At 39.9% G+C, this 27,294-nt stretch overlaps 1 protein-coding gene and 2 long non-coding RNA genes across 4 annotated transcripts; 2 read left to right on the top strand and 1 right to left on the bottom strand.

Moving 5' to 3' along the window:
• Positions 1-6,503: 6,503 nt before the first annotated feature.
• On the top strand, positions 6,504-26,047 carry LOC138953815 (interferon-induced, double-stranded RNA-activated protein kinase-like). Its single transcript, XM_070325759.1, has 6 exons — positions 6,504-6,639; positions 9,766-9,839; positions 11,977-12,117; positions 12,657-12,758; positions 13,065-13,249; positions 23,186-26,047. The coding sequence occupies exons 1-6, from the start codon at positions 6,504-6,506 to the stop codon at positions 23,256-23,258; spliced, it is 711 nt and encodes a 236-aa protein (XP_070181860.1). The 3' UTR covers positions 23,259-26,047.
• On the bottom strand, positions 14,592-16,754 carry LOC138953801 (uncharacterized). The gene is made up of 2 exons (XR_011451613.1): positions 16,528-16,754; positions 14,592-16,005 (listed from the first exon to the last, which is right to left on the bottom strand). It is a non-coding gene; the product is annotated as an uncharacterized lncRNA (long non-coding RNA).
• LOC138953802 (uncharacterized) lies at positions 16,849-19,391 on the top strand. Of its 2 annotated transcripts, XR_011451615.1 has the most exons (3): positions 16,849-16,960; positions 17,946-18,043; positions 18,706-19,391. It is a non-coding gene; the product is annotated as an uncharacterized lncRNA (long non-coding RNA). The 2 variants fall into 2 exon arrangements; XR_011451614.1 differs by lacking the exon at positions 16,849-16,960 and having other exon boundaries at positions 17,814-18,043.
• Positions 26,048-27,294: the final 1,247 nt, after the last annotated feature.

The raw sequence follows: 27,294 nt of genomic DNA, 5'->3' as shown, positions 1-27,294 counted from the left end.
CCGCCTGGCGTCTGGCATTATGGGGTTAGTGCTAGGACTGGTTGGTCCGGTGTCAGAATAATGTGACTGGGTGAGACATGAACCCTGTGCTGCGACGTCTGTCTTGTGTGTGGCGCACGTTAAATGTCAAAGCAGCACCGCCCTGATATGGCCCTTCGTGGTCGGCTGGGCGTTAAGCAAAAAATACAAAAAATACATGTTTTGACGATTTGAATTGTAAGTCAGCTTTTCTTTCATCCCTACTCACATATCTATATACGGCTTGTGTGTGTGTGTGTGTGTGTGTGTGTGTGTCTGTCTTTCTCTCTGTTCGTTATGCACGGCCAAAGTCATATCTCGATGGATCTGCTTCAAATTTGATGGGCATATACAGGTAGACCCCGGACACAATCTGGTCGATGAAAATTTTCAACACGTGCTCTCAGCGCGCAGCGCTGAACCGATTTTGGTTTTTATGGTTTTTCTGTACATCCATTCCCAGTAACTCTTCTTTATCTTCTCCAGTGTTTTGCGCGTTTATCTCCCTTCCTTTTTGTGTCGTCAATCGTGTACGGTGCGCCACTCACCCGGCAAAGCCGGCGTACGGTGCGCCACTCACCTTCGGCTCTACTTCTTCCCGGCGAAGCCGGTACCCGGCGAAGCGGGTAATCATCTAGTATATTTATACATACATAATTTATGCGATCCGGCTTCTTACACACACGTACATACCCATTCAGACAGACACACAGAAAGGCAGACACACAGAGATAAACAGACACGCGCGCGCGCGTGACTGAACACACACACACACACACAGTCACATACAAACACACACAGCCAACACGCGCGTTCCGGTTGAACAAGAATACATTTAATCGTATAGCCCAGCAAGATTCTTTTTCCACAATGACTGCACAAAAAAATCGGAGATCACTTTGTCTGTGACTCTGTGATGCATCTCTCCCTGTCTGTCTGTCTGTCTGTCTGTCTGTCTCTGTCTCTGTCTCTGTCTCTGTCTCTCTCTCTCTCTCTCTCTCTCTCTCTCTCTGTCTCTCTCTCTCTCTCTCTGTCTCTGTCTCTCTCTCTCTCTCTCTCTCTCTCTCAAATGATTGTGCTGCAATCAGGGCTACTCTTAATACTGTCGACTTTCTCCGACCCCACTCAACACTCGGCCAGAAACCTGGCAATGATGATCCTGGCTGGCACATTGTGGGTCACTTTTCACTTTGGAGTGAGTTGCCGGTGTCATAGTACCAGGGGCAAGTGCCTTGCCGTCTTGTAGTTTGTCTGGAGGCGGTTTGGTTCACGGTAAGGAGCCTTAGATGCCTCGGCCGTGTACGTTTCTTTGTGTGTCTGGAGGCACATTTTTTTTCTAAAACGCTTGCGGAGCTGTAGCCTCTGCTCCCAAGTTCTCTTAGTCTGAAGGCGATTTAGTTATTTGACTTGCCTGGAGGCTTCTACCTCAGCCATCTAGGGTGCCATGTCTTACAAAACTGTGTGTCTAGATCGAGGCTCATTTGGTTTGGTTTAGCCATGCGAGGGTTTCCAAGCTGGGCGTGCTAGGAAGCATCCTCATATAGAACCAACTCAGCAACTGGCGACAGTTAACCTGCTCCGGGTGGTAGCGCTGACACTTAATGACCCACTGAGCTGAATCTCCAAACCAAATCCACGACACTGACCAACCTCCAGCTCGGGTGCCTCGTTGATCGGGAGCTGGAGCGGGACAACCATCCCTCCCTTGCGGTGGCCCTGTTTCCTCCGTTGTTGTTGCTGTTGTTGTTTTTGTTTAAACCATGTAAAGTCGGGGTCACACCCGGGAATATACCCCTAATGGTTTTACCGCGAGGGCGTTAAACAACACGTATCGTTCTTTCTTTCTGTCTTTATTTGGTGTTTAACGTCGTTTTCAACCGTTCAAGGTTATATCGCGACGGGGAAAGGGGGGGGGGGAATGGGATAGAGCCACTTGTTAATTGTTTCTTATTCACAAAAGCCGCACTAATCAAAAAATTGCTCCAGGGGCTTGCAACGTAGGACAATATATTACCTTACTCGGAGAATACACGTATCGTCAACATACAAGTTAACGGTTTTTAAAAAATTATTTCAATATTGAAACTGCAGTTTTTAAACGTGTTGACATTTTTTCTCTGTAGTTTCAGTTTTGTGACCATGATGAAAGGAGATTACTGCGTGCAGGCAGAGGGTGATTAGAAATAAAGAGTTCTCTCTCTTGTTTGGCTTTTGGCCACTACGGCCAACCTTGCCTCTGAATTACGTTTGCCTACATACACCACAAATATAATCAGATTTCACTTACCGATGTGAGATCCAAGAATTTTAGCTGCAGAGATAAAAAGATGACCTTTCGGTTCGATCCCTTGACGAGCCGGCGTGATTTGAGAAAAGGGGCAAAAACAGTGATTTAAACCATTGTCAAGGCAACAAATCAAAAACACCATACAACTGCAGAATATTTGTTTTGCAGGGACGTTTCTCTCTAGTTTTCTTGGGGAGAGAGGAGTAACAGTACATTTTCATTGCTTACCCCCACTCCCCCCGATGGTTTTTTTCTTCCAGAAGTGGAAAACTGCTGGGGATGGGGACACTTTAAAGATGATTGGGACTCAACTGTGTATGCCTAACAAAGACACAAGACAGTTTCGCTTCGAAATCTCGTTAGTCTACTTGACCTTTTCAAGTAGTTGCAAGGGGTCTCCGTCAATAAAAGAGAAAACTGAAATCATACTTTTTTTTTTTTAACTTGGCGATTATTCCTGAAGATCCCAGAACAGAATAAAACAAGTCGCGTGAAGCGATATAAAAACATAATAGTCAATCTTATCAGTCGGCATCAAACTAAGAGATCAACACACATTAAAGGCACAGTAAGCCTCCCGTAAACCATCACAGAGTTCCCCGAGCGTCTACATACAGTACAAGCATACTTCCATTTGAACGCTCACTGAACGGGAACATCCTGGCTGCTTTCTGTCGAGCGTGAGAAATTTCCAAAGAATTTATTTTCGTGGACTTGCTCCTCTACAACAATGGCGCCTCGTTTTGGTGCTGGACGGCTGTTATGAATATTTAATACCGGAAATCACGCCCGGACAGTAAGCCTCCCGTAAACCATCACAGATACTGTCAGGCTTTTACACACAGTACAAACACCCTTCCATTTGAACGCTCACCAAACGGGAACATCCTAGGTGCCCTACGTAAAGAGCGAGCAATTTTTCAGTGAAGAATTAATTTTGCAGATTGTCTCGAACACTTTTTGGACCCATCCTGAACTCAGGTCAAAAATGAGTTACTTCCCTTCGGGTCTCATTCTATCGATGTAAACTGGTCATGGCCATGGATCGATGATTATCAGAATGTTTTTGGACCGTGGTGCGTTTTTGCGCTAGACCTAACTTTTAAAATCTAAATAATAAATTGACAGCTTGTTACACAAACATTCTTACAAAAGAATTCTTTTTTCATCAAGACAAGATCAGTACAATTCGAAGTTGTGAAAGTTTGAAAAAAGAAAAGCCCGGAAGCAGGGTCACGTAAGGGTCGTAGCAGACGACGGTTTATGCATATCGCCGTTCCTCTCAACAGTCAAAAGCCATCGCTAGAGTTCTTGTGAACCACAGCCGTTTGTTTCGTGCATAAAAACGTGCTATTGTAGATAAGCTCACATCGAGTCGCATTCAAATGACAACTGAACTGACGACTACATTGTGAAAAAGGGAAACTGGATCACACGGGTTCACGATGGCTCAGGGGTAAGATAAACCACGCAAAAATAAATTCTTTGAAAATTGTTCGCTCTTTACGGAGGGCACCTAGGATGTTCTCAATCCGCGGTGAGTGTCTTTAATTGAAAGGGTGTTTGTACTGTGTGTAAAAGCCTGGCCGTATCTCTGATGGTTTACGAGAGGCTTACTGTGCCTTTAAACAGTCATCGCCGAGACTATATTTAGATATAGTCTCGACTAACTTACCCTCGAAGACCGAGACTGGTCACCGTCGTCTCCGCGAAGCGTTCCGGAACGTAGTACTGTAATTCTGAGCACATTTTTAGAGTAAACATGACATATTTATATATTTTTGAATTCATGATAAGATGAGGAATACGATAAAATCATTTTTAAAATCTGTTAGTGAAAATTCGATTGTTTAATGACAACTTTAATGAGCAAACGAATCTCGTAACTAATTTTTAAGCTGCCAAGCTGAAATTCAATCCCATAGTCCGGACTTCGTCGAAGATTGTTCGACCAAAATTTCAATCCATTTGATCAAACAATGAGGGTGTGACAGTGCGGCCTCAACTTTCACAAAAAGCCCGCGGATATGACGTCATCAAAGATATTTATCGAAAAACTGATGAGCAAATGTCTGGAGATATCATACCCAGGAACTCTCATCATGTGAAGTTTCATTAAGATCGGTCCAGTAGTTTTCTCTGAATCGCATGTCCCTGAGTGTAGTTGAGCACGTTGACAGTGTTATATATTACTCTGTTTTCATGACGTATGATATGAATCTCGTTTGAGGTCACTAATGAATGTTAATGAGCAGTTTCTTGCTTCAGGCTCTAGGCTACAAGAGAATGATCTCTCTCTCTCTCTCTCTCTCTCTCTCTCTCTCTCTCTCTCTCTCTCTCTCTCTCTCTCTCACGGTTCTGTCTCTCACGGTTCTGTGTAGATGGCTGTCTGTGTAAAAATTAGGGAGTATCGTCTCTTGATCCCACTCGCGATACTCGTTGAACATGCCTTTGACCATGCAGTCGCTTCAGCCAGCGAAATATCTCGACTCCGCTCTTTAAATCCATGCAGAATGTGCGTATCGTATGAAGTATTCTTTATTTTCTCAATATTGACACATGTAGGCCTGTACCTATACGTGATATTGACTTTGACACCACAAAATATTTCAGTCGTATGTTGAAAAAAGTAGTCCATCTGTAAACTCTGAATATGCAGATGACCTCTATAAATTATTCAATTGTACTCTGAAATCAAAGACAATGACCAATGACAGTTGAGATCGAAACTCGGTTGTGATGGGATATCCATACGGTTGTGATGGAATATTCAGAATAATCACCTCCTCAGCTAACAGAGACAAAGAGGCAGGTGATGGGATAAAATGATGATATTCCACTGGTCTGTTATCTTAGTATTCTCTTTGTTTTAGGTGTCAGAAAAATAGTTTTGCATTGCTCTACCTTTCTGTCTGTCTGTCTCTCTTTGTCTCTCAGGCTGTGTCTAAAACCTCTATCTTTCTGTATTAAAGATCAGTCAGTCTCTCTCTCTCTCTCTCTCTCTCTCTCTCTCTCTCTCTCTCTCTCTCTCTCGCTCTCTCTCTCACTCGAGTCTCTCTCTCTCTCTCTCTCTCTCTCTCTCTCTCTCTCTCTCTCTCTCTCTCTCTCTCTCTCTCTCTCTCTCTGATTGTTTTATGTTCTAAAGGCTATGTAATTCCTTACCTCTGTTACTTGATCTAAAAATGGTGATGTAACAGCATTTGTGTAAGACTGAACATGATCCAGAAACATTTTGATGCTGCTGGGTTGAAACATGTCTTTTTTATATTTAGTCAAGTTTTGACTAAATATTTTAACGTAGAGGGGGGAATCGAGACGAGGGTCGTGGTGTATGTGTGTGTGTGTGTGTGTGTGTGTGTGTCTGTCTGTCTGTCTGTGTGTGTGTGTGTGTAGAGCGATTCAGACCAAACTACTGGACCGATCTTTATGAAATTTTACATGAGAGTTCCTGGGATTGATATCCCCGAACGTTTTTTTCATTTTTTTGATAAATGTCTTTGATGACGTCATATCCGGCTTTTCGTGAAAGTTGAGGCGGCACTGTCACGCCCTCATTTTTCAACCAAATTGGTTGAAATTTTGGTCAAGTAATCTTCGACAAAGCCCGGACTTCGGTATTGCATTTCAGCTTGGTGGCTTAAAAATTAATTAATGACTTTGGTCATTAAAAATCGGAAAATTGTAAAAAAAAATAAAAATTTATAAAACGATCCAAATTTACGTTCATCTTATTCTCCATCATTTTCTGATTCCAAAAACATATAAATATGTTATATTTGGATTAAAAACAAGCTCTGAAAATTAAATATATAAAAATTATTATCAAAATTAAATTGTCCAAATCAATTTAAAAACACTTTCATCTTATTTCTTGTCGGTTCCTGATTCCAAAAACATATAGATATGATATGTTTGGATTAAAAACACGCTCAGAAAGTTAAAACAAAGAGAGGTACAGAAAAGCGTGCTATCCTTCTTAGCGCAACTACTACCCCGCGCGCTCTTCTTGTCACTGCCTTTGCCATGAGCGGTCGACTGACGATGCTACGGTCTTGCTGAAAAATGGCATCAGTTTCATTCTGTGAGTTCGACAGCTACTTGACTAAATGTTGTATTTTCGCCTTACGCGACTTGTTTCTTTGTCATTTTGTGTAAGACTGAACATGATCTAGAAACATTTATGCTGCTGGTTTGAAACATGTCTTTTTTTCTTTGTCTTTTTCAGCCTGCTAATGTATTCATTGTTGGGCATGAAGGTCCTTTGATGATCAAGATTGGTGATTTTGGATTGTGCAAGTTGACTCAGTGTCAGAGTCAGACTCCCAACCCTTCTAGTGAGTGCTTACTTACCTTTTTAAGAAGAGTTTACATAAATTTGTATGTTTCTGGTAACATGGCTAGGCTACAAAATAAAGGGTAGGTATATAGGTAGGGATTTTTTTTTGTTTTTTTGTTTATTTTGTTTGTTGTTGGTCAGGGTAGAAAATAACTATACAGTGACGCAAAGAGACTGGACTTATTATACAAAGAGAAAGACAACACATTACAAAACAAATGAGACAAAAGGGATGCGGGGTTAACCCCCTTGTGTCGTCTGCCGTCTGTTACTTTCGTTTTGACGCTTTTTTTTTCTTTTTTTTTTTTACAAATGCAATAAAAAAAAGTATAGGGTCGGCGGGAAAAAACTAGGTAGGGTCGGGTGACCAGAAACATACAACTTTTTTTTTTTAGCCTAAATGTACAATAGAGTAGTGCATAGATGGCAAACCATAACATTAAGCTAGTTTATGGCCACGAAGCTTGTCAATCTATTGGGGAAAAAATTGTCCTTTTACACCTTTTTAACTTTTTTATATCTGTTTTTCATATTTTATAATATCTGTATGAGATCTGCTCTGTGTGCTTTACTGTGGATGTTAAAATCCCATTCTTCCTTATACACACAGAGGCAGTCACTGTTACAAAATCTGACACTTGTATACACAAGTAAGTGTTAAGGTATGTTCACATCTCTCTAACATCTGCTGTCTGGCTTGTTGAATTCCTGTTACCGGCGCTTGTTTTTCATCAGCGCTTGTCCGTTTGGTTTACCGTGACCTGGGCACGAGGTCTTGGCTGGGCTCTAGCGTCTGGCATATTCTTGAGTTTTCACTCCCCTAACTTTCTGTCTGGCACCCGATGATTTTCCTGTTTGTATCTCTATAATTTAAGGAAAGGTGGTTATGGATGGGGTGGGTGGGGAAAAAACCCAGCATGATGTATTCACTCACAATTCTGATATATTTGTGAGGGGTTTTCTCTCCCTTTTTTTCCCTACTGTTTTGTATGTCCACTTTTGCTTTAAACTTTATGGATATTCATATATCTATGAAGGTTTGAATTTCATAATTTTCAATCATATCCAACCATGAAACGTTATGCAGAAGATTATGTGAGCATTAAAAAAAAAAAAATTCTCCTCATGTGCTCCGTAAATAAGAATGTTGCCTTGTTAAATATATGTGATGATTAAACCAAGCATTCGCTATTGCCATTACGTGTACCAAAAAAAAGTTAAAAACCTGGACTGCAGAGCACATTTCAAACCTGATTTCATATTATTATGCAGGGTTTAGCCTGGAAGAAAAAGACAATGGGAAATTTGTCCCCCTCAACCAAATTCTGATGGGACATTACATAGTCAAAGGCAAAAAGCGCAAAGCAGGCTAGGCGGTCTAAAAATGCTTGAGTCGAAAGATGCAAATTAGTTCTTTTTGGTGCCATATGATGATATGCGGGTGTGCCAGTGTATCAGGTTAGTGTGTGTGTGTGAGAGAGAGAGAGAGAAACAAGACCAAAATAGTAGAAGCAAGTTGTTCAACACTTTCGCTGCTTTCGATGCCATCTTCTGTTGTTTCAATGCGAACATCACCTGAGGGACATTTAAAGATGAAGGCGCACTAGTAAATGAAACCCTGATTATGCGAAACCTATAATATCCATAGAAGATAAAACTCCGATTACTACTATATTACGCAGGAATTTGCCAAATGGTAGAACTCATGCCTATGACAAGAACAAGCACAATATCAATAATTGTATCCTTATGTGACAGGGAGACTACCGTCGCCCTTCACAGCAGACTTGGCAGAGTTGTTGGCCTTTGAAAGTGCGAGCTATTTATAGCTCGCCGGCAAGACACCTGTGGATTGTAGAGTTATGTTTGTGATGGGGTCTGGCGGCTTCTGTCTCTCTGTATGTTCTTGGTTTCCTTTGCGTAATCAAAACAGATTTTATAGGGCTAAGAAATTAGCTCTAAAATTCTCAATCCTGTTTGATGGGACTTCGCCTCCAAAGGTGATTGTTTCGGCACTCGGTTACACTTACTACTTCTAATAATCGACCGGCGCTTTGATACAAGTTCCTGTGCTGTGTACCAGTGTTCAAGTGCGAGAAAGAGAATATCAGTTGGGACAGTGTGAACGACGTTTTAGTCTAGCAGACAGATGTTTCCCACCTGGAAAATGCCAAGCAGGTGTAAAGTATAAAGCCAGCTAGCAAGCTTGTTGGAACCGTGTGAATAGTCCTTTAGTCTACACCATTGTAGCAAGTTGTCTGCCTGTACTGCATTTTCGCCTGGGGCTGCCACTCCATAAACATACTTGTACATGCATATATATATATGTACTAGATGAATACCCGCTTCGCTGGGTACGGCTTCGCCGGGAAGAAGTTGAGCCGAATACCCGGCTGCGCCGGGGACAGCCGGCGCACCGCACGAAGGAAGGGAGATAAACGCGCAAAACACTGGAGAAGAGTAAAAATAGTATAACGGGAATATGGATTGAGCGTTGTCGACAGTGACCTTCTAAAATTAGAAACGGGAATATGGATTGATGCCACACGAAGGAAGGGAGATAAACGCTGAAAACACTGGAGAAGATAAGGAATAGTTACTGGGAATTGATCCAGAGAAAAACCAAAATCGGTTCAGCGCTGCGCGCTGAGAGCACGTGTTGAAATATCTCATCGAGCAGGTTGTGTCCAGGGTGTACCTGAATATGGCCACCAAATTTGAAACAGATCCATCGAGAACCTTGGGCGTGCATCGCGGACACACACACACACACACAGACACAAGTCGTATATATATATATATAGAAGCAGCTCATTATACAGTTTGTAGCTGAACTTTTCTCGTACAGTGGAATACCCCTTTCAAGACCTCAAGAATTTGAGAAAAACAGGTCTGAAAAAGCAGTCTTTAAACAGAAGTAAATGTACAGGTGCTATAGATATTGCAGGTGACATGTTTATTTCGGTCATGTCTAACAGACAACAGAAAGTGGCAATTTCACTCTTATTGGTGAGTCACATAGCAGGCACCACTGTAGCAATATCTGATGTTTCTGTTTGTATTTGTCCTTCCTTGAACTAAACTTCATCTTTGTGCAGTTGAATCAATCATTACTTTTTTTCAGACAATGCTGGGGTAGCCGGAACATATCCTTACGCTGCACCTGAAATGTTAACGGTAAAGGACTACAAAGAAGAGGTGCGAAACATGTTTTCAGTCACGTCTGTGTCTTTGTTTCCATGTACTGAAAGGGTAGTTGACAGGTGCAGGAAAAGGAGAAAAGCTGTTAATGTTAAATCAAATTAGTCGAACATGCCCTGGTGGCCACCTGTTCATAAAGACCACCTGTTCATAAAGACCACCTGTCCAAAAAACCACATGTTCATAAGACCACCTGTTCATAAAGACCACCTGTCCATAAAGACTACCTGTCCATAAAGACCACCTGTCCGTAATGACCACCTGTTCATAAAGACCACCTGCCCATAAAGACCACCTGTCCATAAAGACCACCTGTTCATAAAGACCACCTGTCCATAATGACCACCTGACCATAAGACCATCTGTCCATAAAGACCACCTGTCCATAAAGACCACCTGTCCATAAAGACCATCTGTCCATAAAGACCACCTGTCCATAAAGACCACCTGTCCATAAAGACCACCTGTTCATAATGACCACCTTCCATAATGACCACCTGTCCATAAAGACCACCTGTCCATAAAGACCACCTGTTCATAAAGACCACCTGTCCATAAAGACCTCCTGTCCACAAAGACCACTCAGAAGGATCCCCCACGGTTTGACTAAATGTTTAACATAGAGGGGGAATCGAGACGAGGGTCAGGGTGTCTGTGTGTCTGTCTGTGTGTGTGTGTGTAGAGCAATTCAGAGTAAACTAATGGACCGATCTTTATGAAATTTTGCATGAGAGTTCCTGGGTATGATATCCCGAGACGTTTTTTTCATTTTTTTGATAAATGTTTTTGATGACGTCATATCCGGCTTTTTGTAAAAATTGAGGCGGCACTGTCACACCCTCATTTTTCAATCAAATTGATTGAAATTTTGGCCAAGCAATCTTTGACAAAGGCCGGACTTTGGTATTGCATTTCAGTTTGGTGGCTTAAAAATTAATTAATGACTTTGGTCATTAAAAATCTGAAAATTGTAAAAAAAAATTTTTTTTAATTAAACGATCCAAATTTACGTTCATCTTATTCTTCATCATTGTCCGATTCCAAAAACATATAAATACTAGATGATTACCCGCTTCGCCGGGTACCGGCTTCGCCGGGAAGAAGTAGAGCCGAATACCAGGCTGCGCCTGGGACCCGGGTGTACGCCGGCGCACGAAGGAAAGGAGATAAACGCGCAAAACACTGGAGACCTTCTAAAAATAGTAACGTAGTAACGGGAATATGGATTGACGCCACACGGAGGAAGGGAGATAATCGCGGCTGAAAACACTGGAGAAGATAAGGAAGAGTATCTGGTAGTGGATCCCGACAACAACAAAAAAACACACAAAAAAATTGGTTCAGCGCGCTGCGCGCTGAGAGTACGTGTTGAAATATCTCATCGATGAGGTTGTGTCTGGGGTGTAGCTGAATACGGTGTCCAAATTTGAAAAAGATCCACCGAGAACTTTGGCCGTGCATCGCGAACAGACAGACAGACAGACAGACAGACACTAGTCGTATATATATATATATATGTTATATTTGGATTAAAAACAAGCTCTGAAAATTAAAAAATATAAAAATTATGATCAAAATTAAATTTCCGAAATCGTTTTAAAAACTATTTCATCTTATTCCTTGTCGGTTCCTGATTCCAAAAACATATAGATATGATATGTTTGGATTAAAAACACGCTCAGAAAGTTAAAACGAAGAGAGGTACAGTAAAGCGTGCTATGAAGCACAGCGCAACCGCTACCGCGCCAAACAGGCTCGTCACTTTCACTGCCTTTTGCACTAGCGGCGGACTACGTTAACGCGTTCAGTTTCATTCTGTGAGTTCCACAGCTTGACTAAATGTAGTAATTTCGCCTTACGCGACTTGTTTGATTCTTACGATGTAAAAGGTTTGGATGTTCATGTACTCTGGTTACTAAGTACAAAATCAGCGTGCTTTCATTCTTGTTTAATGCGCGTACGAAAACTTAATGTGCAGCACCTTAAATGTGGATAAATAATTTCTTGTTTCACACAATGTGTCCTGCAGTCGGTAACGTCTTGTCATAAACTTATGGTGCATGTATCACAGATATGGAAAGACATTGCTTGTGTATTTATTAATTTTGTTGTTGTTTTTCTAATGATTTTTCAGGTTGATATTTACAGCCTCGGCATTATTTATCTTGAACTTCTTGTCAAAATAAAAACAACCCAGGAGCTGGTTCACATTGTGAAAATGGTGTTAAAAGGAGATCTGCCTGAAGAGCTCCAAGGAGATGAATGGGTTACCCAAGTAAGTAAATGTCTTCCCCGAATAGGCTCACACTATTTTGTTTTAATCTGTAAAGAAAATGTCATCTATAGTTGAGCAGAAACCGCCACATTGTGAAGATTGGCATGCCCCCATGGGTTATGGGCTAATAAAACTTGAACTTGAACTTGGTAATAATGAATACAAATTTGTTGTCTGTCTCCGCCACAATTTGCGGAACCTTTCTGAAACAAATTTGTTTTTTAAACAAATAACTTGGAGGCATACAAATTCATTGCATGCAAAAGTCGCTGAGATTAAAGTCAGCGGCGCAAACAATTCTACATAATGTGTGTGACAGCGTGAGAACTGTGATCAATAAGTTGATGTCTATTGTACATTAATTTTGCCAACCTAATGAAAAACAAATGATATTATGACAAGTCATGAAAGAAACATAAACCAGCAAGTGTTACTTGTCTTTGTAACTGTAAGGAAATCTATGAAAAATTAGATTGGAGGTCATATGTGTTTTCAGATTATAAATGTTAAAATGTACCAAGTGTATAAATATGTCTCAGGTTGGCCTGCTAAGACGGATGCTTCAAAAAGGTGCTGAAGACAGGTCATCTGCGACGGAACTCTTGCGTTCACTATTTATGAGTCAGCCATGTTCAGATGAGGTACAGTACTCTCAAAGACATTGGTCATTCTTTGCTATTGGTGACAACTGTGGGTGTCCTTTTCTTCAATTGATTGATTGTGTACCTAACATTACCTTTTGGAAAAAAATATGCGTATATATGTGTATGTGAAAAGCTGATGCTTTATATATTTTTTGTCATTGGTCTCTAGCTGTTCTTCAGTGTGAGTGTGTGGGTTTGGATGTATGTGTATGTATGTGTGAGAGAGAATTACTGGAAACCGCCAGTCACTGCTGCCTATGGGCATAAACAATGAGAGCTTAAGTCTTTGAAATTCTTTTGCAGAAAGTTGCCTTTCTTGAAAGAGTAATAGCTCGTAAAGATGCCAAGATCAAGAAATACCGACAGAAAGTACAAAATGCCCAAGAGCCTGTGTTACAGAAGTTGAATCTATACAAGAAAAAGATGCTCAATGAAGAGACCAGTAGAGATTCAACAAAAGACTTCCAGAGAGCTCTTAAACGGAAAAGGTAAGTGAAGATTTCTTTCAACTAATCTATGTGATGGGTTTGTCAGAACTTGGAAGGCCCCAGTTTATTCAGAAAGATAGAACTAAAACAGTTCATTTCTGATAGAAATAGAGCTTACCAGTACGTAGATTCAGCCCCATATACTTATCCAGAGGTTAGTCCAGTTAGATGTGAACAATAATTTGATTTTCTGGATCAGGGAGTTCCTATGCGATCGGCCACAACGTGTCAGCCTCAGCAACCGTTTGTTTGGTCATTCTGTGCTTTCAGACGAAGTTCCCAGCCAGCACCCCAATATCGGTCCGATATCGGACCGATATCGGATACGATATCGGGTCGATATCGGATTCCGATATCGGTCCGATATCGGATTGCAAATCGGGTCGATATCGGACCGATATCGGATTACGACATCGGACCGATATCGACCCGATATCGGTCCGATATAGAGAATCGGTATCGGCCTCATATCAGATCCCGATATCGGCGCGATATCAAATCCCGATGTCAGATTGCAAATTGGGTTGATACCGGGTCAATATCGGATTACGACATTGGTCCGATATCGGTCCGATATCGGTCCGATATCGGTACGATATAGAGAATCGATATCGGATCCCGATAGCGGACCGATATCGGATTACAAATCCGGTCGATATCGGACCGATATCGGATTACGACATCGGACCGATATCGACCCGATATCGGTCCGATATAGAGAATCGGTATCGGCCTCATATCAGATCCCGATATCGGCGCGATTTCAAATCCCGATGTCAGATTGCAAATTGGGTTGATACCGGGTCGATATCGGATTACGACATTGGTCCGATATCGGTCCGATATCGGTACGATATAGAGAATCGATATCGGATCCCGATATCAGATCCCGATATCAGATTGCAAATCAGGTCGATATCAGTTTGATATCGGATTCCGATATCGGACCGATATCGGATCCCGATATCGGACCGATATCGAATTGCAAATCGGGACGATATCGGGTCGATATCGGATTCCGACATTGGACTAATATTGGTCCGATATCGGTACGATATAGAGAATTGATATCGGCCTAACATCGGGAACCAATAATGGACCGATATCGGGAACCGATAAGGGTGGTGCCCTTCTATGGTGCCCTGGTGGTGCCCTTCCGTCAATTCCTTTAAGTTTCAGGTTTGCAACCATACTTCCCCCGGAACCTGAAAACTTTGGTTTCCTGGAAGCTGCCCGCAGAGTCGATGAAGCAAAACCAGCGAATAGTTGGCATTAATTATCTGATCATCTTTGAACCTCTGACTTTACTTCTTGACTAATGAAAACATGCTTCATGCTTGGCAATTGCTTTCGCACTTGTTCGTCTTTGACCTGCACTAAAACTTGCTGTAATCCGTAAATATTAGATTTCTGGCCCAAGAACAGAAGAAAATTTAAAAGGAGACAGAAATGATAAGATGAAGTAGTTGATAAACATTGTCACACAAGTACAAATGAAAGTGAGTCAATAAACATTGTCACACAAGTACAAATGAAAGTGAGTCAAAGGCAGAATGAGAATAATTTAATAACCAACTGTATCATTGAAAACACATAAGTTACCAATGCAACATAAACAAATTACAACTATCAATTAAAATTAAACAGTTAATACAATTAATAACTGACCTTGTGATAAGATAACTCATCCACTGAAATGTCATCCACTCTGCTGCCAAAGGACGGGCTTGAACCCATGACTCACAGCATTGCAGAGCAGACCACTAACCAATGGGTCCTCACCGAATAATTATGGAGTGTCACGATTCATGTGACCCATCAAAGTCAAAGTATTTAATTCCATAAGGCGATAGCCCCCTTGGAATAAGGAAATAACAATAACTTCACAAAACGCATGAATCAAATTAACACAAAGGAGACGGGAAAATCGTCGCAAACGGATAACCAGTTATGAAATCAATTATAACTAAATAAGTCTTTCGATTTGCAACAAACAACGGACTGGTCACGCAACGGTTCTGTCCAGTCATGATAATCAAAACAAATGATTGTTACGCTCCAATTCTTCACAAGGGTGGGGAACGGGAAATGTTCAGACCATCTCTTTTATCCTCACGGTGCTTTCCTCGCTCATCCTCTGAAACATATCAGCTAGGTTAGACCATTGATGTTCTTTGTCTCCGTCATATCTGGCATCGTCTGTCACCTTCCGCCTATCAGCGTCACTCGCAACAACATCACTCCGCACCATACAGCCTGAATCTGACACTGTCAGCTGCGATTGAAAGTTGGAGACACACAACGTAGCACCACCGACGCACTTTTTCATGGCCGCCTTTGTCGAACATCAAAAACGCAGTATCGCCATTGTTCAGTCGCCACAACAGTCGGTATTGAACGATGTCAGCCCATTCTCCGACATAATTGCACATAGCATTTGTTCCAAAACAGTAGGCCTAGGGAATCCTTGCAGAGGCATTATATCATATATATATGTAGAGGCATTATATCATGTAGAGGCAAAATAACACAAAATGAAGAGAGAGTGAATCCGAGAGGCGTGTTCCTTGCTGGCTGTCAGCACATTAGCACTAATTTTATTTACCATCTTCATCTTAGTCCTCGTCCTCGTTTTCTGTGTTGATCTTCGACATCCTCCCACCATGTAGACGATCCGACAATCCTGTCAACCACTTCGCAAGCACCTGTTCGAATTGCTTGTTGTCGGTTTGAATATGGCGCTTCCTCACGGCCAGCTGCAGTAAAAAGATTAACCGTTATGAGTATGACGCAACAAGATGATCATATAAAATGTTGACATTGTATGAACATGTTTGTGCTTTCATAAGGAGACATGCTGTCTGCAAAACCTCCCTCACCTTTCATTTGTTCTTCACCATTTCTTCCATCACTGGCAGATTTATTTGTCTACATTCAATGTGTGTGTGTGTGTGTGTGTGTGTGTGTGTGTGTGTGTGTGTGTGTGTGTGTAGAGAGGTATTTTTATAAATCTGAAAGAATAAAAACTGTTTATTATGCACAACAGAACCATAAAAGGATTCTTAGTTAAAATCACCATTTTATTTTTACAACAACAATAAAGAAAATCAGCAACCACCTAAACACACACAGTGACACAAACACACACAGTGACACACACACACACCTAAGAAACAAACACACTGTTTAGTCTCATATATTCCAAGAGAAAAAAATACATCAAGTCTCAATAATTAGCAAAACTATCTTCCAAGTTCATAGGCATAGGCGATACTCACTCAACGTTTTACGTGATGCATGATGATCGACTGTTTGGAACACTCTTGAAACCAGTCCAGTTCTGTCTTCCTCCTTCTGTCTTAGTATTGGACTGTCCAGTCAGGATCGTTTCTGATGTTGTATAACATAGTGCTCTAGCAACTGCCTGTTTTCAATCTTCCCAACGCATTTCGCCATTTGTTTACTCAGTAACTGCCGGACAAGTAATTCTGAGTGACCTCCCGTGATCGCCAAGGGACATTACTCTCGGACTTTTCTCTGTCGAATCGAACTCAAGAAAGTTTGTACTGTATTTTTACCGTTTTTAACACTCCTGCAACTTCAAAGCCAGTGTGTCTGCTGATAAAAGATAACATGCTGCACTTCAGCATATATCAGGACTACACAATACAGATCTTATGACGCTGAGCGAATGGCAAATGGAACTTTCAGGTAATGTTACTTCACTGTGTGACTTGTGTTGTAAATTCATAATCATGTTGATGTTCATAAGTTCAGAATCCGTTGGCATTGTGATTGTTGACTTATTTTTGATACGAGTCACCAATATCAAAGCAATATCATGCATAACGATTGGAAAGGTGAATTTATCTCTCTTTCTCTTTCTTTCCTGCCTTCTGTCTTTCTAGTTTCTTGCTCTGTCTGTCTTTCTCAGTTTCAGTCTCTCTGTCTGTTTCTCTCTCCCTGTCTGTCTGTCTGTCTGTCTGTCTCTCTCTCTCTCTCTCTCTCTCTCTCTCTCTCTCTCTCTCTCTCTCTCTCTCTGATATTTTATTTCTCTCTGTCAATCTGATAATTGCCACACATTTTCACACATTTGTTCAATCTCACAGCTTCTGAGACAGTGACAAAAGGTCAGGTGTCATGTCTACTGTCCCGAATGACACACGATTGCTGACATTTCACCATTGCCAAAAGAATAAACAAATAAGAAATAGGTAGAAAATGAATGTGAAAACTGACTTTGATTGTTGATCAGTATTTTCTATACCACTAACAAATAATCTACTTACACATAGCTGTTTGGCAAATGTATGTTGCATGGGACACACTGACATGAAAGTGGAAGATGTTTTTCCCTCTAGAGAAACTACATATCAAGTTACACTTTTTGTGCTCTTCCATTCCAGTTGGCAATCAATTGTTAACGCATGTTATTAGAAAAAATAGAACGAAAACAGATTAGATAGAATGAAAAATGTACTGGTGATGTCATAAATTTGGGACATACTGACATGAAAACGTCACCTTTTGTCATTGTCTCTTAATCTGGTCTAATCCATTACTGTACAGTAACATTTATAAGAGATCTCAGAGAGTTATTTTCGAAAATCGTCTTTTCAAAGACACTTAAAACAAGTTTTGATTGACCACTGTTCTCTACTGTAATGCAACTCACACATCAATGCTTTCATTGCAGGGTGGGAGGAATTACCATGAGGATACCAGAAAGCATTCACAGGGATGTAAACTACAAGTTACAACCCTGACAAGTGACATTCTGGCTTTTGAGGCCAAGTAAGTGTGTGTGTGTATGTGTGTGTGTGTGTGTGTGTTTGCAGGTAAAATCCACGTTAACGCTTGATGAATGTTCCAGCAGTCATATTATATTTATAACTGAAAATCATTTATGAGAGAAGGCAGTGTTGTTGTCAGGCTTCGGTCTGGGGTCATTAATACATGCTTATGACGCATTGTTCTAAATCTTGGCTGGTCGACCATCACATCAATTTCGACATAAAGAAATATAAGAGGTCTTCTGACAGAACAATTTGTTGTAGCCGGGACATCTGGACCTATACATATTTTTAGTCCAGGTCCAACTGACATATTATTGTCTTACTCTTACTCAGTCTTAGTCTTGGAAAAAACTTCGGGAAGGTGTTCTGTGTGTGTTGGGGGGAGGGGGGGGTTGTTATCCATGCCAGGCAGCATTGACTAAGAGCATTTCATTCAAACACAGAAGAATGCTATCAAAGTTAGCATATATATATATACACACAAGTAAATTCAACAAATATTGGCATAATGCAAAGACAATGTAAACCTTATTTACCTTCAGTTCTATATTTAGCAAAGAGCATTAACAAAGAAGACATAATTATAGTGTTTACACTGAAGTTCTCAAATCACACTGAATTCTTTATGTTTTAAGATTGTTGCATTCTCTGTCTTTGCAGATGTCATAGCATTTGGAGCAGATCTTCAAAGTCTCCTATTGCAGACATGCCATCGTCTGCACTGGTTGTATCAACAACTTTTTCCAAGGCTGGTGCTGCAGATTTAACAAGTATATATCGTCTGCTGCAAACTCAACATTAACAACTTCTCTGTCTGCTCCTGCTTCGAATTCAACAATTCTTGTTGTCTGGTGCTGCTGCAAAGTGAATGACTTCTTCGTTTGCTGCTGCAGGTTTAACAAGTATATCGTCTGCTGCAAATTCAACAACTTCTTTGTCTGCAGATGACGCTACAAATTCAACAACTTCTGTGTCTGCTCCTGCTTCAAATTCAACAATTCTTTTTATCTGCTGCTGCAAAGTGAATGACTTCTTCCTCTGCTGGTGGTGTTGCAAATAACCTCATCTTTCCTTGTGTCTCTGGCATCATTCGGATACATGTACAAGATACCTAGCTGTGCGAAGACTATTTTTTTTAAACCCAAAAGATGGAATAGAATTGGTAAATTTCTAGATACAGAACCTAAAAGTGGGATACATGTATCCAAACTCACTTCCAGAAACTTTAGAACTGATTCAACTTCCGACATTTTTATCATGGTTTTATGGTGTGTGTTTTTTTAAATGTACAGTATATATATCATGGAAATGATGAATAAATGTTTAGAACATATTCTCACAACATATTTCTAATGGTTTTATTTATTTGTCTTTTGTTTTGTTTCATGTTAGCATGCACACTTCCTTCTTCTTCTTCTTCTGGATTTGTGGGATGAAACTCCCACGTACACTCGTGTTTTTGCACGAGTGGAATTTTACGTGTATGACCGTTTTTATGTGTGGTTCTTTTTATGTTTGCACTCAACATAAAAAACACACATTTGAATAACTTGAATCTAACCATTATATTGTGCTTTTTGAGTCACTTTGGCCGGCCGGACGGCCGGAGACACCACCTTAACGTTGGACTTTTCTCGGAAACTATCAAAGCGATCGGGCTCATATTTTGTTTAGTCGTGACCTCCAATGACCTCTACACTTTAACGATGGTTTCGTTGACCTTTGACCTTTTTCAAGGTCACAGGTCAGCGTCAAAGGAAAAATTAGACATTTTATATCTTTGACAAAGTTCATCGGATGTGATTGAAACTTTGTAGGATTATTCTTTACATCAAAGTATTTACATCTGTAGCCTTTTACGAACGTTATCAGAAAAACAAGGGAGATAACTAGCCTTTTCTGTTCGGCAACACACAACTTAACGTTGGGCTTTTCTCGGAAACTATAAAAGTGACCGGGCTCAAATTTTATGTGAACGTGACTCCCAGTGACCTCTACACTTTGACGTCTGCTTTGGTGACCTTTGACCTTTTTCAAGGTCACAGGTATGCTTCAGGTATGCATTGTGTTGTGAATAGCAATTTCTTCCTGTCCATCTGATGCCTCATATAATATTCAGAACTCCGAAAGTGACTCGATCGAGCGTTTGCTCTTCTTGTTATTTGGTAAAATTGACATTAGCCGTAAACGAAAATTAACTTTAATTTAACTTGATATTATGGTTTTGTTTTAATGAACGTTAATTTAATGTTAATTTAACGTTAAATTAACGTAAAAACTAAACGTTTATCTCATGAGCAAACTTGGAATCCAATATCGGACCGATATCGGGCAGATATGGGATATCTTGGTCTGAGGGAGAAAAAAAATTCTAATAAAAAGTTTAATTATAGTTTTATTTTGGTTCTTTGTATCGGACCTATATCCAATATTGGCCCAATGTCGTAATCCTATATCGACCCGATTTGAAATCCGATATCGGGATCCGATATCGACCCGATATCGTATCCCGATATCGGTCCGATATCGGTCCGATATCGGGGTGCTGGCTGGATATCTCGGACCAAGATATCCGATATCTGCCTGATATCGGTCGGATATTGGATTCCAAGTTTGCTCATCAGATTAACGTTAAATTAACGTCAACTTTATTGGCCCAATGTCGGAACCCAATATTGGTCCGATATCGACCCGATATCGTATCCGATATTGGTCTGATATCGTGCCAATATTGGTGTGATGGATGGGATTGTATTGGCGATGATGTGAAAACTTGGAATCCAATATCGGACCGATATCAGAATATCTTGGTCCGAGGAAAAAAAAAAAATCTCAATAAAAAATTTAATTATAGTTTTATTTTGGTTCTTTTTATTTTCGCACTCAACGTAAAAAAAACACATGTTTAAATAACGTTAATCTAACCATTATATTATGCTTTTTATTCGGTAAAACTGACATTAGCCGTAAACAAAATTAACTTTAATTTAACGTTATATCCGATATCGGTCCGATATCGGTCCGATATCGGATTCCAAGTTTGCTCATCAGATTAACATTAAATTAATGTTAACTTAATTAAAGTAAAAAGTTAACATTAATTTAATGTTAATCTGATGAGCAAACTTGGAATCCGATATCGGTCCGATATCGGTCCAATATCGGATTCCAAGTTTGCTCATCAGATTAACATTGAATTAATGTTAACTTAATTAACGTAAAAAGTTAACATTAATTTAATGTTAATCTGATCAGCAAACTTGGAATCCGATATCGGTCCGATATCGGTCCGATATCGGATTCCAAGTTTGCTCATCAGATTAACATTAAATTAATGTTAACTTAATTAACGTAAAAAGTTAACATTAATTTAACGTTAATCTGATGAGCAAACTTGGAATCCGATATCGGTCCGATATCGGTCCAATATCGGATTCCAAGTTTGCTCATCAGATTAACATTGAATTAATGTTAACTTAATTAACGTAAAAAGTTAACATTAATTTAATGTTAATCTGATCAGCAAACTTGGAATCCGATATCGGTCCGATATCGGTCCGATATCGGATTCCAAGTTTGCTCATCAGATTAACATTAAATTAATGTTAACTTAATTAACGTAAAAAGTTAACATTAATTTAATGTTAATCTGATGAGCAAAGTTGGAATCCGATATCGGTCCGATATCGGTCCGATATCGGATTCCAAGTTTGCTCATCAGATTAACATTAAATTAATGTTAACTTAATTAACGTAAAAAGTTAACATTAATTTAACGTTAATCTGATGAGCAAACTTGGAATCCAATATCGGACCAATATCGGACCAATATCGGATATCTTGGTCCGAGATATCCGGTCAAATCCGATATCGGACCGATATCGACCCGATATCGTGTGCGAAACACCGGGGCCCCACAAGGTTGTGTTCTCTCTCCTGTCCTTTTTTCCATTTACACAAACAACATGCTTTTAAATGATCCAGTTCTAGCCCTCATTAAATATGCAGACGACATGGCCCTCGTTGGGCGTCTGAAGGACGACGAAACTTTGTCAAAGTATTTTACCCAAGTTGATCTTCTGAATGAATGGTTCAAGTCCAGTTTCTTGCAGTTGAATGTAGGCAAAACAAAAGAAATGATTTTTGGAGGAAAGAGTGATAATTGTGGTCCCCAAAAAGTGAGAATAAGCGACAAGGAAGTTGAACTTGTGGAAACCTTCAAATATCTTGGGGTTTCAATTGACAATAAGCTGACTTTTAGTGATCATGTTCATGCTGTTTATAAGAAAGCTCAGCAGCGACTTTTTCTTCTCAGGAAGCTTAAATATTTTAATGTCAATCAAAGTGTTATGGAACTTGTGTATCGCAGTTTGATTGAAAGCATACTGACTTTTAACATTGTGACATGGTATGGTACCACAAATGTTAAAAACAAAGCTAAACTCCACCGCATTGTTGCGACGGCTAGCAAGCTTGTTGGGCAACCCCAACGACAGCTGACCAGTCTCTACGAAGCTGCCATTAAGCGGAAAGCTCTCAAAATTGTCCGTGATCCGATCCATCCTCTCAACCCCTGTTTCGAAATTCTCCCTTCAGGTAAACGTTATAAGGTCCCTTTGGCACGCAAAAACCAGTTTAAAAAGTCATTCCTGCCTTCTGCAGTCACCATTTTAAATTCTTCTCGCATCACGTAGAGGCTGGTCGGCTGGGAAAAAACAAACAATGTGTACATGTGAAGGTGTGTGGGAAATATTTGTAATGTGATTACTCGGCTGTGAAACCCAACTCCTGTGATATGAGAGGGTAAATTTACATAGTGCAATATCATATTTGATTGTATCCCTTTTATGTTTTATGTTTTATGTGTGTCGTCCTATACAATTGTTGTTATAATCGTTTACAGGCAGACAGGGTGTGCCGAAGAAAAATTTCCATTTTTATGTAATATTTTAATGGACAATAAAGTGCTGTTATTGTTATTGTTATTATTGTCTTCCCCTGCTACATTTCGCATCCTGTTCTGCAGTGCCAGATTACAGCAGATGTAGAAAGTTATAACAATTCGTTGTAGAATTGTATTTTAGCAGCTGAACCTATCAGAAATGATGACTTACCTGAACCTATTCTATTTGGATTGCAGTAAAGAGAAAAAGAAGGTGCGATCCCGACATTCATCTGGACAGACAGCACAGGCAGCACCTCTTCGGATGTAAACTGTGGACTGCACAATGTGTTTATATAGTGTCAAAAAGTGGTGGTCTTCGGCTGCCATGCCTTTATATCATTGATACATAGGATTGATATATAGGAGTTAATTGTTCTTTTTTTGTTTTGTTGTTTTGACATGAATGTTCAATTTCAGTGGGCTATTTTTAATTTTTGGTTGAATTTACAAAGGGAACCTGGCTTTTGTAAATTCAGTTTCTCTATTCCAGTGTATCTAAACACTTACTCTTAAAAAAAAATCAAGCTCTTCGCAGGGGAATGAATGGCCTTTCTATAACACTACAATTGACTTTAGCATAGGGCCAAAAAAAAAAAATTGTCTGTTTCTGGTCACCCGACCGACCCTAAATTTCGGCGCCGACCCTAAACTTTTTTTTTCCAAACTCAAAAATGTTTTATTTTTTTTTGGGTGGTAAAGGACAGGGTGAGAAAATGAACAACAAAAACGTGTGAAAACGAAAGTCCGCTGACGATTTGTAAATGTGTTGAGTGTCTTGTCTCTATGTATAGTGAATCCAGTCTCTCTGCGCGATTTTTAAAGTTAGTTTTATTGGTCTACATTTGGGGTAAAAAAAAAATAAAAAAAAAATAAAAAAAAATACCGACCTACCGACCCTATTTTTTTTAGCCATGTTACCAGAAACAGACAATTTTTTTTTGTTGGCCTAAACATATTTTCATTATAAAACTCTTCATGCATCCAAACACACCTGTTTACTTTCTTTTACCAGAGGTCTTGTCTGTTGTATATTTTGTCCATGCACTTTCAATTACAAAAAAAAATTGATTTCCTTGTGAAGACAGCTTTGTCTTGTTTGAACTAAATATTCCATAAAATATCTTCTTGTTGTTTTTTGTTGCTTTTGAATATATTGAATAAATTTAGAATGTATTTACACACCATTCACTATTTTCACTTGCTTTTGTCTTGTTTTTGTTCAGAAAGCACTTTTATAATAATAATAATACGAGAATTTATATCACGCACATCTCACCACAAGGCAACTCAAGGCGCACAGTACGAAATATGAGAGAGCCCTGAAATGCAGCCGCTCGGCGCAGAAGGGACAGCACTCTATATTTCGGGGGAAGCATGCTGGGTATTTTCGTGTTTCTATAACCCACCGAACTCTGACATGGATTACAGGATCTTTTCCGTGCACACTTGGTCTTGTGCTTGCGTGTACACACTAGTTAAGTCACTAGCAGGTCTGCACATAAGTTGACCTGGGAGATCAGAAAAATCTTCACTTTTAACCCACCAGGCGGCAGCGACCGGGATTCTTCTTCTTCTTCTTCGTTCGTGGGCTGAAACTCCCACGTATTTACGTGTATGACCGTTTTTACCCCGCCATTTAGGCAGCCATACGCCGCTTTCGGAGGAAGCATGCTGGGTATTTTCGTGTTTCTATAACCCACCGAACTCTGACATGGATTACAGGATCTTTTCCGTGCGCACTTGGTCTTGTGCTTGCGTGTACACACGAAGGGGGATAAGCCACTAGCAGGTCTGCACATAAGTTGACCTGGGAGATCGGAAAAATCTCCACACTTAACCCACCAGGCGGCCGCGGCCGGGATTCGAACCCTCGACCTTCCGATTAAGAGGCCGACGTCTTACCACCACGCCACAGCGCCCGTCTCGACCGGGATTCGAACTCACGACCTTCCGATAAGGAGGCCGACGTCTTACCACCACGCCCGTTATATTTGTGTAGAGTAATCGAATGGTCTTCATATAGATGTTACAAGGCTTCATATGTACTTGTAATAAGAGCAATACATGTGTGTTAACATCGGTTCATCTTAGTCTCTTTCTTTGTGTGTGTGTGTGTGTGTGTGTGTGTGTGTACACGTGTTATACATTCTCTCCACACACATGAAGGCAATCAGACAGAAACACTCAATCAGAATCTCTGTCAACATCCAGGAGGTCTTCAATGATTTAATCATAAAACAGAACTTTACATGGCTCAGTATAATCAGTATAGTTCTTTGTTCCCATTCCTTCCGCTGAATCAGTCTATTGTAATTAATTTATGCATGAAAAGAATCAAATTAAATTGTATTTCCATCACATCAGTACATGAGTGTTCAGTTCTAATGCAAGTGATGTTCATCAATATTTTCCTAGAAATGCAATAGAAACAAAACAAACTCGATTGTGTCTATATAAGTCTCTCGGTGGTTTGAAATTATAGAAGATTGCGCCTTCAATATGTGCGCGATACAAATTGCATAAAATATAAATAGAATAAAAAAATAAAAATAAATCCCTGCGCTTAGAACTGTACCCACGGAATACGCGTGGTATAAGCCTCATATTGATTGATTGATTGAAGATTGTATCTCTAAAAAGCGCTATCTGAAGTCGCATACTCTGACAAAACAAGGTAATTTTATTACTCTTAAAACAGTACAGAAAGGCAGTGAAAATGCAACACTATCATTCACTTTTTTCTCTCCAGTTGTGTGATATCCACAGCATAATTCTCAGAAGAAGAGATATACATTCCGATAACTGCTATGTACTGCCTGTTTAAAATGCACACAATTAACCCTTAGGCTGGTTGTCACGACATATGTCGCGCTACTGGCTCAGTCTGTTTGGTTGGTTCCGATTACCTCCCATGGATGCGAAAACCTATATGACCGTTTTTTGTTATTTTTCTCTCTGTTAATTCACCACTGGCTATGTAACATGTGTTACAGAATTGCACCAGTGTGAGGGTTAACAGCAATTGTTCTCTCCAGTTGGATAACGGCTGAAGAGATTGGGGCAAATACAACAACTGAAATTGTTTTAGTCTGAAATTCATAGCAAATAAAACTGTGATAGATAGATTCATTCTGTAAAACAGTAGCAGCCAAAGTGGGAGGTTTACAATGTGTGATAAGAGCTACAAAAAATTAGATTCTAGTGCGATTCTTGTTGGCAAACTTCAGAATCAAATTCCAGGGAAGAAGACAGTGAGAACTGATTCTGCAATAACCATTACATGCTCAACATGTAACCTGAAGACCTCAAAAATCAAACTTCAAAAGACAACTTATTGAGAACATACAGCACACACTGTCTGTACAAATATCAATGGACTATCTCAGACCCACAAACACAAAACACACACTCACCCGCACACAGCAGAATCCATCATCAATAATATAACAGTGTAAAAATATCTGCTAAAACTAATAAATTAACTGATTCCAATTCAAAAATTGTACATCTTTACATGTATGTACACTGTACACATTTAACGCTTTCGAAAAGGCACAACATTTCTTCAGCTGAAAAAGCATGTTAAACGTCCAAGGTGGGACAATATGAGACAAAAAACGTTGACATTATCACACTGGAATGATATTGGCTGGACTGGACCATTCTTAACCTGGATGGTTTACTGTACCATTCTTAAAGTGAACGGTTTACTGTACCATTCCTAAACTGGATGGTTTATTGTTCCATTCTTAAACTGAACGGTTTACTGTACCATTGTCAACTTGGATGGTTTACTGTACCATTCTTAAACTGAACAGTTTACTGTATATATACCATTATCAAATTGTCCGTCGTGGCGGGGTAAAAACGGCCATGCACGTAAAAATCCACTCGTGCTAAAAACATGAGTGAACGTGGGAGTCTAAGCCCATGAACGAAGAAGAAGAAGAAGAAATGGTCCGTCGCGATATAACCTTGAACGGTTGAAAACGACGTTAAACACCAAATAAAGAAAGAAAGATTATCAAATTGGGTGGTTTACTGTACCCTTCTTTAACTGGATGGTTTACTGAAGTTGTTGATGGGAGCATGTGGATGGAAAACTGGATGTGACCAATGGGACATACCTTCAAAATATGCTTGATAAATATAAAACTTTCATACAAATGGGACATTCTATCATTTTAAATGGTTAAACCATTAAGGGCATACACTTGAAGTCTGACAACCAGCTGGATTGTTTCGTAAGAAAAGCAGTGTATTTATTAAAATTCTGCAAAAACAGAAATGGTGCCTTTTCATCC

Source organism: Littorina saxatilis, linkage group LG17 (genome assembly GCF_037325665.1).
Source record: "Littorina saxatilis isolate snail1 linkage group LG17, US_GU_Lsax_2.0, whole genome shotgun sequence".
Lineage (NCBI taxonomy): Eukaryota > Metazoa > Mollusca > Gastropoda > Littorinimorpha > Littorinidae > Littorina > Littorina saxatilis.
The sequence above is the reverse complement of the archived record's forward strand: the minus strand, read 5'-3'. Positions and strand labels throughout refer to the sequence as shown.

Bases quoted from the DNA above. Each gene is read 5' to 3' on its own strand.
- LOC138953815 (XM_070325759.1), top strand. From the start codon at position 6,504: ATGTCTTTTTTTCTTTGTCTTTTTCAGCCTGCTAATGTATTCATTGTT. The intron at 6,640-9,765 runs GTGAGTGCTTAC...ACTTTTTTTCAG, and splicing joins TCAGACTCCCAACCCTTCTA to ACAATGCTGGGGTAGCCGGA. The intron at 13,250-23,185 runs GTAAGTGAAGAT...TTTGGATTGCAG, and splicing joins AGAGCTCTTAAACGGAAAAG to TAAAGAGAAAAAGAAGGTGC.